This window comes from Lissotriton vulgaris, chromosome 1_2, assembly GCF_964263255.1.
Source record: "Lissotriton vulgaris chromosome 1_2, aLisVul1.2, whole genome shotgun sequence".
NCBI lineage: Eukaryota > Metazoa > Chordata > Amphibia > Caudata > Salamandridae > Lissotriton > Lissotriton vulgaris.
This window is the reverse complement of record NC_141686.1, coordinates 108,900,064-108,914,481: the sequence shown is the minus strand read 5'-3', so window position 1 is coordinate 108,914,481 and position 14,418 is coordinate 108,900,064. Positions and strand designations below refer to the sequence as shown.

At 45.8% G+C, this 14,418-nt stretch overlaps 1 protein-coding gene across 2 annotated transcripts in view; it reads left to right on the top strand.

Annotated features, from left to right (window-relative positions):
- LOC147734644 (zinc finger CCCH-type antiviral protein 1-like) overlaps positions 1 to 13,968 on the top strand; it is a 172,380-nt gene extending 158,412 nt beyond the window's left edge. For both annotated transcript variants that reach the window (XM_086952941.1, XM_086952942.1), the window contains 2 exons: positions 1,962 to 2,110; positions 13,008 to 13,968. In XM_086952941.1, the coding sequence (XP_086809067.1) occupies positions 1,962 to 2,110; positions 13,008 to 13,288 (430 nt within the window). In that variant the 3' untranslated portion in view covers positions 13,289 to 13,968. The remainder of the gene's footprint in view (positions 1 to 1,961; positions 2,111 to 13,007) is intronic.
- Positions 13,969 to 14,418: the final 450 nt, after the last annotated feature.

Here is a 14,418-nt window from a genome sequence, read left to right as displayed (position 1 = left end):
TGCAAGACGGAGAGGTGCTGCACCCAGAGCCAGAGTGCCTCAGCCTAGTAGCATGGCTCCTGAGGACATAGAGGGTACTACGTCAAGCAAGAAGACCCAGCACACGGAAGTGCTATGTGGCAAAGTGGAACAGGTTCACGCTATGGTGCAGAAAAGAAAAGCTGCACAAGAAGATGCAGAAGGACTCAACAGTGCTTAAGTACCTCACGCACCTGCTCGAGGAAAACCTTAGCTCATCCTCACTAAGGGTACACCTGGCAGCGATAGTCGCTTACACAAGAGGAGAAACAGGCAAGAGCTTCTTCACATCACAGATAGTAAAGAGATTCCTGGAAGGAGCAAAAAAATTGTACCACCAAAGAGGGCATGGAACCTTAATTTAGTCCTGACAGAACTCATGAAGGAGCCTTTTGAACCAATTCATAAGGCCTCACTACAAATGCTAACGATGAAAACAGCATTCTTGGTGGCAATCACCTCGCTGCACAGGGTGAGTGAACTACAGGCGCTAACGCTGCAAGAACCCTAAATCCAGATACATAACGATAGGGTGGTGATGAGAACGGACCCACACTTTATGCCGAAGGTGGTGTCAAGGTTCCACATCAATCAGACAATACTAATACCAAGTGTCTTCCAGAAACCAGCCACAAGCGCAGAAAGAGCATTGCACACTCTGGACGCCAGAAGGGCAGTCATGCACTACACAGAGAGAAGTAAGGGACACAGGAAAACAAAGCAGATTTTTGTGTCCTTCGCAAACAGTTTCATGGGGAAACCAGTAACGAAAGGAACCATTGCACGGTGGATCGCACAAACAATACAGTTGTGCCACAAGCAAGCAGGACAGGAGCTGGCAGAGGGGACACGAGCCCACTCTACCAGGAAGAAAGGAGCCACGATAGCTTTCCTGGCTAACACACCCGTTCAGTACATATGCCTGGCGGCAACATGGGCTTCAGTTCACACGTTCACAAAGCACTACTGTGTGGCCATACAAATGAACAAAGAAGCACAAGTGTGACAGAAAGTGCTTCAGCACATATTCAACACCCAACGCTCATCTTCCACCCTGCCGCCACAAATATAACAAACCGCTACAAAGTCTATGCACAGCATAGTGAATCCAGAAAGATTCACGCTGCAAAACAAATAGTTTCTTACCTGTCGGTGTAGTTTTGCAGCTTGACGATCTTTCTGGATTCACTAGCGAACCCACCCACCTCCGCCAGAAAGATGAGGCTAGAGAGAAAGGGGGTAAAAACAAAGACAAGACTGAAACAGACACCTTGGAGGTCAAAGCGGTGAATCACTTACTTGACATTGCCATGGATTCGGAAACAAAACACAAAAGGAGAAAAAGGAATCCGAAGATGGTGCCCAAGGGTGGGAGCTTCTGCAGGAACCGTGCTGACGTCATAGGAAGGACACCAAAAGGTGGGGCGTTGACACCCACCTGGGCTACGAAAAGAAAAAGAAAAAGAAGAAAAGACTACGATTCCGGACCCAACCACTAGACCGCGGAATAATGCACAGCATAGTGAATCCAGAAAGATCTTCAAGCTGCAAAACTACACCGACAGGTAAGAAACTATTAGTTACCGAGATTGATAATCTTTGAATGTTGGGCGGTGAGCTGGCTGAAGCGAAGACTCACCTCGGATGTGTTAACACAGATGTGAGGAGTAGGATGAGTGGGGGATATCTGGCTATAGCTGAGCAGCCAGAAGGGGCACCATGCTGATGTAAAATAGCAGAATAGGCACAGCTTAAACTCGCAGACATCAGTGGCACTGAAGTATGGGCCCAGCTAAGAAAATATCTCAAGGGACCCAGACAGCAGTGGCTGTACCAGAGGGCCAGTGCATCTAAACATGGCCTGAAAGGACACATGTAGTACTGATACATCATCTAATTCTCTGGAACCTTTGCACCTTCTAATAATTTGTTTCTCGTCACAGGCAGAAGGATACAATGAAGAAGCAGAACAACAAGGAAGTGCTTGAGAAACAATTGTTCCATGGTACAAAACCCATTTATTTGGATGGCATCTGTCACCATAACTTTGACTGGCGAGTATGTGGATTGAATGGGACTGTGTATGGAAAAGGTGAGTACCACTGATTGAATTTGTGTCAGAGAAAATCTGTATCCTGGAATGGGTACTGTCTAGAATGACAAACAAAACAGCTGCCAAGCTTTAGATGCACTGTACTGTGCTCTACTGACAGACCCATAGCTGAACATCTTGTTGTGCATCCAGCGCTAGTATGGGTCTTCACCCACAGGCTGCGCTTTCATTAAGATGTTAAGGCAGGTCAAGCTAGTTCCATTCCCACAGTGGCATAAGTATCAGTTCACAGCTGTGTAAGTGCCTTACTTAAGAGACATCCACAATGTACACTTCATTGAGAAGAAATGTTTGCACCTTAAATCATAATTAGATGTTTGGATTTTGCATCAAGAGTGCACTAGTCAAAGAGACCACGAGGGTCGGACTGATCTACAGGGCAATCAGGCAGTGCCCGAAGGGCTGGCCCCACAGGTCAGCTTGTGGGCCTGTTTCATGGCCTGGTGGGTCTCCTGTTTTCACTGGTATTGCAACAACGTTTCTTGTAGCAAGCACACATGCATGCAGTCGCCTATAACACATATACAGCTTGTCTTTACAAGTTCAAAACTACCCTGATTAACAAATGTGGGTCACATTTTAGCTACCAGATTCCCTAATGGGGCAACTTTTATTTTGGTGCCCGGGCCTATTTTCTGTCCCAGTCCGACCCTGGGGACTACGATGCATACACAATCTACTAAGTTCAAAGTTAGTTCAACGATAATCTTCACAAACCTGTCCTGTTCTTCATCATGTTGCTCCAGGACAGAAAATGTCTGAAGATGTTACTAGCTTTGTTTCTTTCTTGGGTGGAGAAGTTCATACTTTGTTGAAAAACTTACAACAAAGATCACTTTTATACTGTACAGAAACACATATTTATACTATCCACTATCCTAGCTGTCTAGACCCTAAAGAGAAACAGTGGAAAGATATAATAGTGTAAGGAGATAGGGATATCCTATAGGGGATTCCCACCCCACTGCTGTCTGTCCCCATGTATCGCTCCTTCTCTGCACAAGTTTGTGAAGTAACCCTGAGTGCTTATTGATTTACCCATTGAGGTTTGTTTCATTTTGTATCCTTCTTCTATTGCACATTTTCTTTTTAAGGTTACACAATTTTTCTCAGAAATCAACGAATCAAAAAGGGCATAGTGATGTAAAATGTATTAACTCACATTGTCATAGAATACAATATGGCAGCTCTTAATTGTGCTCTACCAACTTAGAATCTCCTACTATTGCTAATGCCTTGGTTTTGAATTTAACCATTCCCATTAAGAAAACATCAATCCTGCAGCTCTAAGACTGCCTGGGTGCGGAAATGAGGGGAGGTGGGAAAGAAGAGTGGGATGTTGTGGTGCTTCCTTCGTTTTCCAGTACAAGCCTGTAGATTGCTGTGCTGCCTCCAGCATTTGATATATTAATGCCTGTCATGGAATGGAATTTCTTCCATTTTATTCAGTTTATGCCCAATATAATCACTGTACGGTCATGCGCAACAGGATAGCCCATTATGTCTTTTACATGGCCAGGTGTCTCTTCCCAGAATAGTTGTATACACCTATGTAAAAAGACCCCTCCTGGTGGTCGCATCTCCAGCAGTGATCAGAGACATGAAGGACCTACTCTGGAGTCTCTTTGAGGTCATGTACCATTGGTGGATTGTAGCGTGGGTGTGTGTGCATGCATGCGTGGGTGTGTGTGTATGTGGGTGTCTGTCTGTCACTGTAGATACGCATACTATGCATACTCCTGCCATCTAGTGGTGGGCTCGGGCATCTGCAACTTGTTTTTCTTCGACAAATTCTCTCATGTTACGAAATATATATGGTGACTCCTCCTTATGTGTGCCTTACTCATGGGCACCAGCTCCATTTTAGATTGTTTTTAGGTCTCGCCTAGCATTGCAGAGCATGCGTTTCTCGCTCTGCGAGAACTATTGTAATCAAGGAAATTTCGGAAGTGGAGTGGAAGCTCTGCCTATCTTTTCTATTGGCCGGCGTCATCCTTTATGGTAAATGCTGGCCTCCGATTGAAAGTGAGGCTTTTTGGTGACTGCCCTGTCTCCTTTAGGCTTCGCCCATCTGGACTCGATAGTGTACTGGCGGCATTAGACTGTCTCCTTTAATTACTGGGTAAGCACTTTTTATTCCCCTTTCCTCTGTGTCTCTCCCCGAGCAGATGGAGATCTGCAGACACACACCTACTTGTGCCACCTTTATGCACTACAGGCTTCTAATTACTTGCAACATGCTGGGCTTACTTATAGCAGATTTTTAATCCCGACCCTGACCATGTCCCTTTTCCTCTTTGTCTCTTCTGCCCCCCCTCTCTTCCCCGGACTCACCCAGGCTCCGGTCCCAGCGCTGACAGAAAATTAAACTGGAAGAGAAGGCGCGCTTCTCCTCCCTCCCATGGCTCTGCCCGCCTTGGCTTTCCCCTTCAGCGATCAAACGCTGCGAAGCCCATCAGGCAGGAGCTGCTGAGCAGCGAGGCGCTGTAGATACCCTGGGACAGGAGCTGGTGAGCAGCGAGGCGCTGTACATACCCCAGGGCATGAAATGGTGAGCAGTGAGGGGCTGTAGATACCCTGGGGCAGGAGCAGGTGAGCAGTGAGGGGCTCTCTGCCCCAATTATTCTGCCCCCTACTGTTGTCATCTATGGCCCCCACTCGTCTCTGTCCATCCTGTGCTCCGATAGTGCTTCCGCTCTGTCTACCCACAGTCTTCTGTCCTTTATGCTCTCCCTCTCCACCCACATTCACTTCTACCTCTCACTTTTCTGTGCTCTCTGCCCTATCCTGACTTCTGACAGTAGGCACGTCTCTCCTCCTCCCCAGCTCTGCCCGCCTTGGGTTTCCCCTTCAGCTATCAAACGACGTGAAGCTCAAGAGGCAGGAGCTGGTGGGCAGTGAAGCGCTGTAGATACCCCAAGACAGGAGCTGGTGAGCAGTGAGGGGCTGTAGATACCCCGGGGCAGGAGCAGGTTAGCAGTGAGGGGCTCTCTGCCCCAATTATTGTGCCCCCTACTTTAGTCACCTCTGCACCCACTCGTCTCTGTTCATCCTGTGCTCCAATAGTGCTTCCGCCCTGTCTGCCCACAGTCTTCTGTCCTTTGTGCTCTCCTTCTCCAACCACATTCACTTCTACCTCTCACTTTTCTGTGCTCTCTGCCCTAACCTGACGTCTGACTGTACTCTCTTGCTCTCTGCCCTATCCTGACTTCTGATTGTACTCTCGTGCTCTCTGCCCTGTCCTATCCTGACTTTTAACTGTTACCCTTGTGCTCTCTACCCTATCCTGAATTCTGACAGTACTCTCGTGCTCTCTGCCCTTCTGCTACCTGCCTTTTATCCTTTGTGCTCCCTCTGCTCCTTGCCTACTGTCACATTCACCCTCACACCATCTGTCTCCTTCGATCTCTGCTGCCCCTTCTCTCTCTGCCCTCTGCTCATTGCTTGATTATTCTGTCCTTGGACTCTCTTGCATCTTCTCTCTCTGCTCCCTCCCCCTTTCTGCCCTCACCCTGTCCTCCGTGCCTGTTCTACTCTTGGGGTCTCTTCCACCTCTCCTTGCTGCCTCCACCCTTTATAACCTTGGAGTTCACAGTGCACTGTCCCTTCACGTGCTCTCTGCCTATGCTCACTGTCCCTGTCCTGTCTGCCCTCCCCCTTTACTCCGTGTCTGTTCTACCCTTGGGGTCTCTTCCACCTCTCCTCTCTGCCCCGTTGCTCTCAGCCTCCACCCTTTATACCCTTGGGGTTCACTGTGCACTGTCCCTTCACCTGCTCTCTGCCTCCTGCACTTCCTGTCACATTCACCTTCACGCTGCCCTAGGTTTCTGCTTCCTTTCCTCCCTGCTCTCTGCCCCGACCCCTCTCTGGCCACAGCACATATTTTCCTCATCCTCAGAGTTTGACCCTCAGCAAGAGAGAGAACAAGCATTTGCAATGCAATAGGTCTCGCATTTACGCGAGTTTGAGCTATTGACATTGCAAATGACAATGTCTTTATTTTTGTTTTAAAAACGAATACAAAAATAAAAGGCATTGTCATTGTCAATGTCAATAGCTCAAAGTCGCTAAAATGCGAGACATATTGCATTGAAAATGCTTGTTCTGCCATTGGATTCAGATGTGAGGACTGGAGTGGCTGGATTTATGTGACCTTCAACGTTTTGTTGCACCATTCCCGGTCTACTTTCAACACCATTTAGTGAAGAAAACGACGTATTACTGCTGACTTGCTACCAACCCCCAGATGCATCAAGCCCATATTCTGCGAATTCTAAATTGCGAAAAATACCGGATCGCAATTTAGAATTCTCAGAATGGGATGCATCAAGAAAAGCGAGTTAAAAAAGTGAATCGCAATCGGCCGCAATTGCCGATTGAGATTTTCGCAAAATCGCATAAAATTAGCAGAATCGCTCGTTTTCCATGTAGAAATTGCGAACTCGCAATTACCGAAATCGCAAATTGCGATCTCGCCAATTGCGAGATCGCAAAAACGGGTAGTCGCGTTTCGTGCACAATGATGACATCACAACCAGAAATTAGGCAGTTCCCTCCCTCATTCAGAAAACAGAGCCTGAGAGTGGAAGCAGCACAGCCCAGAGCTCCACAACAGACTACCTGCAGCACCACACCAGGACACAAAGAACAACTAAAAATGTCCCAGGAAGCAGCAGGGAGCAGTGCACCAGGCAGAAGGAAAATAAAATTCTCAGAGCAGGAACTGGAGTACCTCATTGAGGGAGTCTCAAAGGACCATGATCGCCTGTTTGGAAAGGAGTCCCGGAGGGTGTCTGAGGCGGACAAGAGGCGCATTTGGCTGCGCATCCGCGCAAAGGTGAACTCAGTCGGAGTGACCCAGCGCTCCATCGACGATCTAAAAAAGAGGTGGTACGACCTCAGAGGGCATGCCAAAGAACGCATCGCTGAGAGGCTGGGGGAGCAACTTGCCACCGGAGGAGGAGACCCCACTGTTGCACCCAACACTTTACTGGAAGACCTTGTGGAGGACACCCTCAACCCTGCAGCCTACATGGGGGTCACCCGGATGGACTCCTCCCGACTCACCCAACAATCCCAAGGTAAGTGCCATGCGACTGCGACCCCGTCCCCTAACAATGCCCATGACTCCAGAGCTAGCTATGTGATAACCCCAGTAATGCAGGCCATGCACACTTGAAATGTCCTATTGCATTGTGGGACGTGTAGTGTGACCACAATTCCCGGATAGCCACACACAGCCAGACCTGTCAAGTGAAAGTTATTCCTAAAGCCAGACAGGGAATGCAAGCCTGCATGCATGTAGCAACATCCCATGTGCAAGATACATATCATTAATCATGCACCCATTTACATCAACCCAGCACCGACAGCGAGGCCCTACACATAGAGGAGAACCCTGAGGACACCGAGGGAGAGGGCCATCCTGCACCACGACCCGGACCATCACAGCCAGCAACAGAATTACCACCACCTCCCCATGTGGACAGGGCCACCCCTGCAGCCACAGGTGCCCAGCAACCACCCCATGTAACACCCATGGCAGTGGTACAGGCCACACCACCAGCACCCAGGAGGCAGACACGGCGCACAGCCACCGTGCGATCCGAGTCCAGCGGACTGATGAGGCAGCAGCGCGACGTCTCAACACCCGCTGGCAGGGGGGTACATGTCCGGGATCCTGGGCTGGCCATAGAACGCCGGATGCTTGCAGTACACCAGAAGCATGCACGGCACTTGGCAGCCATCCACCTGCAGCTGAATAAGATGCCCACATAAAGCATGCAGGTCATGACCGCAGCTATCCGTGAGAACAGCCAGATCCTGGTGCCCCAGCAGGATATCACCCGCTGCCGCCACCTCCAGCTGCTGACCCGCCTGTCAGCATACACGAGATCTAACCATCTCATAGGAAATCCCACCTCCCAACTTTCGTGCCACTCTCTTGCCATGCAGATACAGATGGTGCAATGCTGTAGCTGCAATGCTGCCAGGACGTCACCAGGGCCCTTGAGCAAGTCACCACAGCTGTGCAGAGTCTGCAGGCTTCTGGCCATGGCCAAGCAAGTGGGGGGGATGATGCCAGTGAGGGCACTTCCAGTCACAGCAGCCTGTCCTTGCCGCTTGTAACTGAACATCGCCGCAGCACTAGGCCCACTTCAGCATCACGGGCCAATAGTGTTGTGGAGGACATTGAAAGGCGACTGGGAGCGTCCGGCCGGAGGCGACAGTGACTCAATTGACTGTACCAGCAGGGCCATGCTGATTACACAAGCACGCCCTCTTCTCTAACATGAGGCTGTATGAGGGAATACAGTTCTCATGTGATTTGAAAAAAATTGAAATACACCTTATTGTGAAAATAACAATAAGAATTTATAGTCACACGTTAATCCGACTCATGTCATTATTTCATTTGTCATTCATGAGAGCAGTGTTGTGTGAGGGGAATGGGTGCACTAGAAACAGTTTATTGTGATATGGTTGCGTCGCCTGTGTCCTTCAGCAGGGTTCTCCCCCGCGTGCATGATGCACATGTGCAGGTGGGCGGTTGTCCCCTTCCGACTGCCAGATATTTCCACAGGTATCCTCCGCTTGGTAGCAATATTGTGGAGTATTGTGGAGTATTGCACACACGGCCACGATGCGGCAGAAAACCTCAGGCTTGTGTAGGATGCGGAATCTGCTCTTTAAAGCCCAAAGTTCTGCTCAATGCAATTTCTAGTGCGAATGTGTGCAGCATTGTAACGCCGTTGCTGTGGTGTGGCAGGGTTGAGGTATGGGGTGAGGAGGTACGCACGGAGGCCATAGGCGCTGTCACCTTAATGAAAGGAGCAGAGGGTGAGTGCCTGTTAAGCGCAGCTACATGTTCTTGATGTACTGTTTGTTGGCATGTGTACTTACCTAGAAGATGTCCTTCGCCAAAGTCTCCCCTGGCCAGGCGTGTGTGCATGCCGCAGTGCCGGAATATGAACAAATTATGTGTGCTCCCCGGGTATTGTGCCACTATGTCGGTGATGATTGTCTTTGCGTTGCAGACCATCTTGATGTTCAGAGAGTGGTATGACTTGCGGTTCCGGTACATGTATTCTGTCTCAGTGGGTGGGCAGATTCGGATGTGGGTACAGTCAATGCATCCAATTACATGGGGAAATTGCGCTATGTTGTAAAATTGTAGCTTGGCTTGATTCAAGTCCTGTTGGGTGGTTGGGAATGTTATGTAATGGTGTAGCCGGGTCAGCATGGCCTCCAGGAAACTCCTTAGGCAGCGGGGCAGTGTGCTCTGGGACATCCCCCCTGCAACTATCCCCTGGAAGCTTCCGGAGGCCAGGAGGTGCAGGCAGCACAAGACCTGGACATGGGTGGGCACGGCATTGGTCCTCCTCGTTGGGTGCTGCATCAGGGGGTCAAGGTCCTGGAGGAGCTTGGTAATCATTGCCCCATTCAGCCTGTACTTTGAGTAGATTTCCTCCTCAGTCTGGCCCAGGAGTTTGATCCGCTGGTGGAAAATTCGCTCCTGGATCGGGCGTCTGTTCCTTGCTGCAGCCTGGAGCCTTCGCCGCCTTACCACCATGTAGAATCCTGGCATTGTGAATGTTCTCATGTTCCTACTGTGTCTCCTTAAGTGTGTTTGTTCAGCCCCGCAACTGTAGCTAGTTAGGAATTTTTTTTGAATTATTTTTTTTAACTTTATGGTTACCACCTGGTTTTGGTTCTCCTTAAATTGCGCCTCGCAAATAGCGACTTTCAGCTATTTCGCTAATTGCGATTTTTCATGCATTTCATTTGCGATTATTTTGCAAATTCGCAAATGAAATCGCAGAATCATTGAGAAATCGCAATTACAGATTCGCAAAGGGGGTTCCACCTTGATTCTGCGATTTTATTTGCGAAGTCGCAAAATATATTTTGCGATTTTGCTATTTGGTTAATTTTATTTTCATGAATAGCGGATCATGGAATTGCGATCGCAATAGCTGTTTCACAGCTATTGCGATCGCAATTTGTGTTGATGAATCTACCTATAAGACTTCACGACACGAGGATCAATAAACGTTTGGCTGCTGAGCCCTAAAGCCCCTACTTGACGATTTCTCTTTCGAGAATGCACAGGTGGTGATGGAGTGGACTCTATATAAACACTGCCTCAGCAATAATGCAAACTACCCTTGGTCTGACCCTCCATCAGGTGTGTTTGTCACCTCAACATGAAAGCACTAAATGTGTGGCCTGCTTGGCGGTTAGGTCCAGTAAAACTGTTTGTCATCTAAAGGATAGATGATGACAACATCATAAGATGTACAGACACTCCACAGAGGACACCCAGGACAATGTTTGGCAAGAAACCCCCGCACCGAGGACATTAAGGAAGCCTGGCATTCAGGTATTCCGGAGCACCAGCTGTCCCTGTAGGCTTTTTTCTCCATGGGTTCAGACGGAGAGCAGGAAGAACCCCACCATGGTGTTGAGGCAACATGACAATGTAGACAGACAATGCCAATAGCCCTGAGTATGGCATACACTCATACCAAATCCACTAAACTTCCTCGAGGTGGAGCACCACTCCTGTTAGGTTTGGGCCTTTAGCCTCTTGAAGTCGAGCCAGTCATCTGGGACAGCGCATGGATCTGTCACAGGTTGAACTTGTGAAAAGCCCACAGATCTGGCAACCCCCTTATCCATGGGCTGTTAACATTCCCAACCAACTGCCAAGGCTAAGATTATGGTCTTTTCCATGCCATATCCCATGCCAGCATCAATAGTCAATACTGCCCAAGACGCCATCGGCACCCAACGCCGTCTTGGAGCCGACACCACCTTTGCCACCGAAGACTTGCCACAGTGGCAGGGTTGTCTGGTTCGAAGGTGTGGCTTCTGAGGAACAAAAATTGATGCAGAGACGAGAGCACCAGCCCTATCCACGTTGCCCCAGCCCTCCTCCTCCACCTCCTATCCTCCTCATACACCCCCTCTTCTCCCTTCCCTTAACACCTACAAACACACTACCAGAGGCATATGCACCTTTGTTTTCACCACAATCCTCAGCAGGATCACATACCCCCTAATATGAGGACACGCCATTTGACATACCTGGGGTTCCAGGCTAGGAGGTGGTAGACCTTTGAGATAATTATTCTGCAGACCTTCCTTTGAACCTTTACCCAGATTTGTATCACTGCAAACCCTCCACACCAGACGGTACAACCACATGCACGAGGTAATACAAAGGGCATTCAAGTATCATATAGTGGACCTCTATGTCATTGAGCATTCAAAAGCTCAATCATTAAATACCCGCAGCAAACCTTTGATATTATGTCTATAAGCTTGGCATTTATTTTAGGAGCTGAACTCTCAGGTGGGCATAATTTTCATTCTTCTTATTTAATAAGAGCGTTATCAGTATGCTGTATAAACCTAGTGTCAGTCTGAATCCTAAACGGAATAGCAAAATGTTAGCCCAAGTTAATTCAATAGTGTCATCATCGACCTTGATTTTCTTAAGAGAGGAAAACACCGGATTTAATAAATGACCTAAGCTATATTTTGTTTTATTTAGTTCAGATCTTGGTTAAAGACCTTCAAGTTATCTTAACACGATCTGCTGTGCCTCCTGTTTGATAAAACCATAAATTGAAATCTATTAGATATTTATTTACCAAGGTTATAAAGCTTAGTTGTACCAGTATCATATACTAGGAGACAGTTAAGGAAATGACTTTACTATCTATTATTAGCATTAAAAGTAGTTTTTTACAATATATATTATAAGAATGGGCCATCCTATAGTTGTGAGATATTATGCACATTCACAGCCACCCCACCAGTGTCTTTATTAGGATGGTCTGCCCTAAAGATGTTATAACCATTATCAGAAATGGGGTGACCCAAAAAGTCAAGACCTGGGTGTTTAACGCTACTCAAATACAATGGTCTTTAACCATTACTTTCACTAGAATCTAATAGATCAAAACTTCACTTAGTTACGGGATATGTCTCACAGATCAACCCTGTACATTCAATGTATTTTAACTCATACGGAATAAAGAACAAAAAGCAACAGCAATCATTACAAATTCAGGAGCAATTTTAATTCATTGCATTCATAACTATCTCTATATAAGAGAGTTTTTTAGGTTGCCCAAGGCGAGCGTGCATAAGATGAAGAAATGTCAAGTGCTTAATAAAAAGGAAGAAAGAAGAAAGACATACAGATATATTTACAAATTTATATTCACAATAGGTCGATTAACACAATACATTGTTTTTTTGTGACAATCTGGTACGAGATATAAATGTGTTTGATTTTCAATTTAATATGACGTTAATTTAATATGACCTGTTATGACCTGTTATTAGATTTTGCCCGTACACCCAAACAGCCCCAATGCAATCTGGTATTGTATTTTATCTATGCAGCCAAAAAAAACACAAGGGACATATCATTTTGGTTGTTACAGATAGTTATGACCTGTTATTAGATTTTGCCCGTACACCCAAACAGCCCCAATGCAATCTGGTATTGTATTTTATCTATGCAGCCAAAAAAAACACAAGGAACATATCAGTTTGGTTGTTACAGATAGTCTATCTTAGGAAGAGACACTTTTTTAAAAATGAGAGTACTTTTCTTATTATATGCTGAAATATTGCTTTAGTCTCTGGCCTCTGTTGTAGTTTTATACCCCTCCAACTTGCCCAGAATGTGATATTGTCTATGGATATGAAAATAATAAAGGTCAGCTCTTTGCTTTATTGTAAAAACTGGTTGGACAAGAAATGGATCGTCAATGTTTGGGTCACTATTCTGTTGTGTTCACAAAAGGGTAATTGTATGCTGATTGTGGCTAATACTTAATTTTCTACTTTTTTTCAGGGAGTTACTTTGCCAGGGATGCATCCTATTCCCACAATTATTGTAATTCTAACTCGACCAGTAGGACAATGTTTCTGGCACGCATACTGGTGGGGGACTTTGTCAATGGAGACGCCAGCTATACACGCCCCCCTTCAAGGCCTTCTACCAAGAACACTTTCTATGACAGCTGTGTAGATAAAATTCAGGATCCGTCAATTTTTGTCATTTTTGATAAGCCTCAAATCTACCCTGAATACATTATTGAATATGCTGAGAGCAAATCATGTTGCATCTGTTAAATGTGGAGTGGGTCTATCTTAGTTGAGTAACAGGATTTTTGAAGTGCTTGACTTCGAAACATTGCTGCTTTCTTAATGGATATCAAACCGTTTTCACAAAATTCTAATATTTTAATTACATTTTTCTAGGAGTCCAGCTCATGAAATGACACTGAGACAAAGTTTACTTTGTTTTTCAGAAATTCAGTTTCCCAAAATCTTCTTTGATAGAGGCACTTCATTCTTAAATCCTAAAAGTCTGTTTGGACCTTTTTCAAAAAGTCTACATAAAACAAAATGCAAGCGTTGTAATATAGCAATAGAACATTTATAATTCTGCATATTTTTTTAAAACTCTCTACTTTTTTTAAAATTGTTTCTGATTTTTTTGCTGGTGATCCTGAGTGTCTTTGATCTGATTTGTTTTATTGAGACAAACAGACAACACTTAATGACTCAACCTTTATACAATTGTTCCCAGTTTTTTACTTGAGGGATTCAGCTATGGCCTTACTTTATCAGACATTTAAACATAAAGTCTACCTTATGATCATAATTTAAAAAAATATATATTATTACTAATATTGATGTTTTTAAACCATTGCATACTTGGCTATGATAGTTAATGGTTCCACTGTGCAAATATTTCGGAGTACGATTTTAACTTATAAATAATAAAGGTTGTCAGTATTTATTTCTAACACTTCTTAGTTTATGTTTTCAGCGGATTCAAATTGTGGGCTGGGCATTTAATAATAAATCAAGCTCACTTAGCCATATGAGTAAAGAAGTGGTTAATATTTGCTCAGTACAGACACACTTATACATTGGCTGACCCTCAAGGCCTGAGGTATCATGAGAAATTTGGATTATATGATATGTCGTGGTATGCTGTTGTGGGTCATCAGAAGAGTTTGTGATTCTAGTACCGTAGAAGTTTATAATGCAGGTCCAGGAACATAATAGTTTATATACTTATGATAGCATGAAGAATATCATTAGAGGAATTTGGATCTGGGGAATCCAGCTACTCAAATAGTTAAAAAAGAAATTTACTGGATAAACAAACAGGACCTGCTAAATGACCTTCATTTTGAAAAGTTCCAGTAAAATGTTCCTTTTCATCACATAGATGTGCTTCTTCCTTCTTA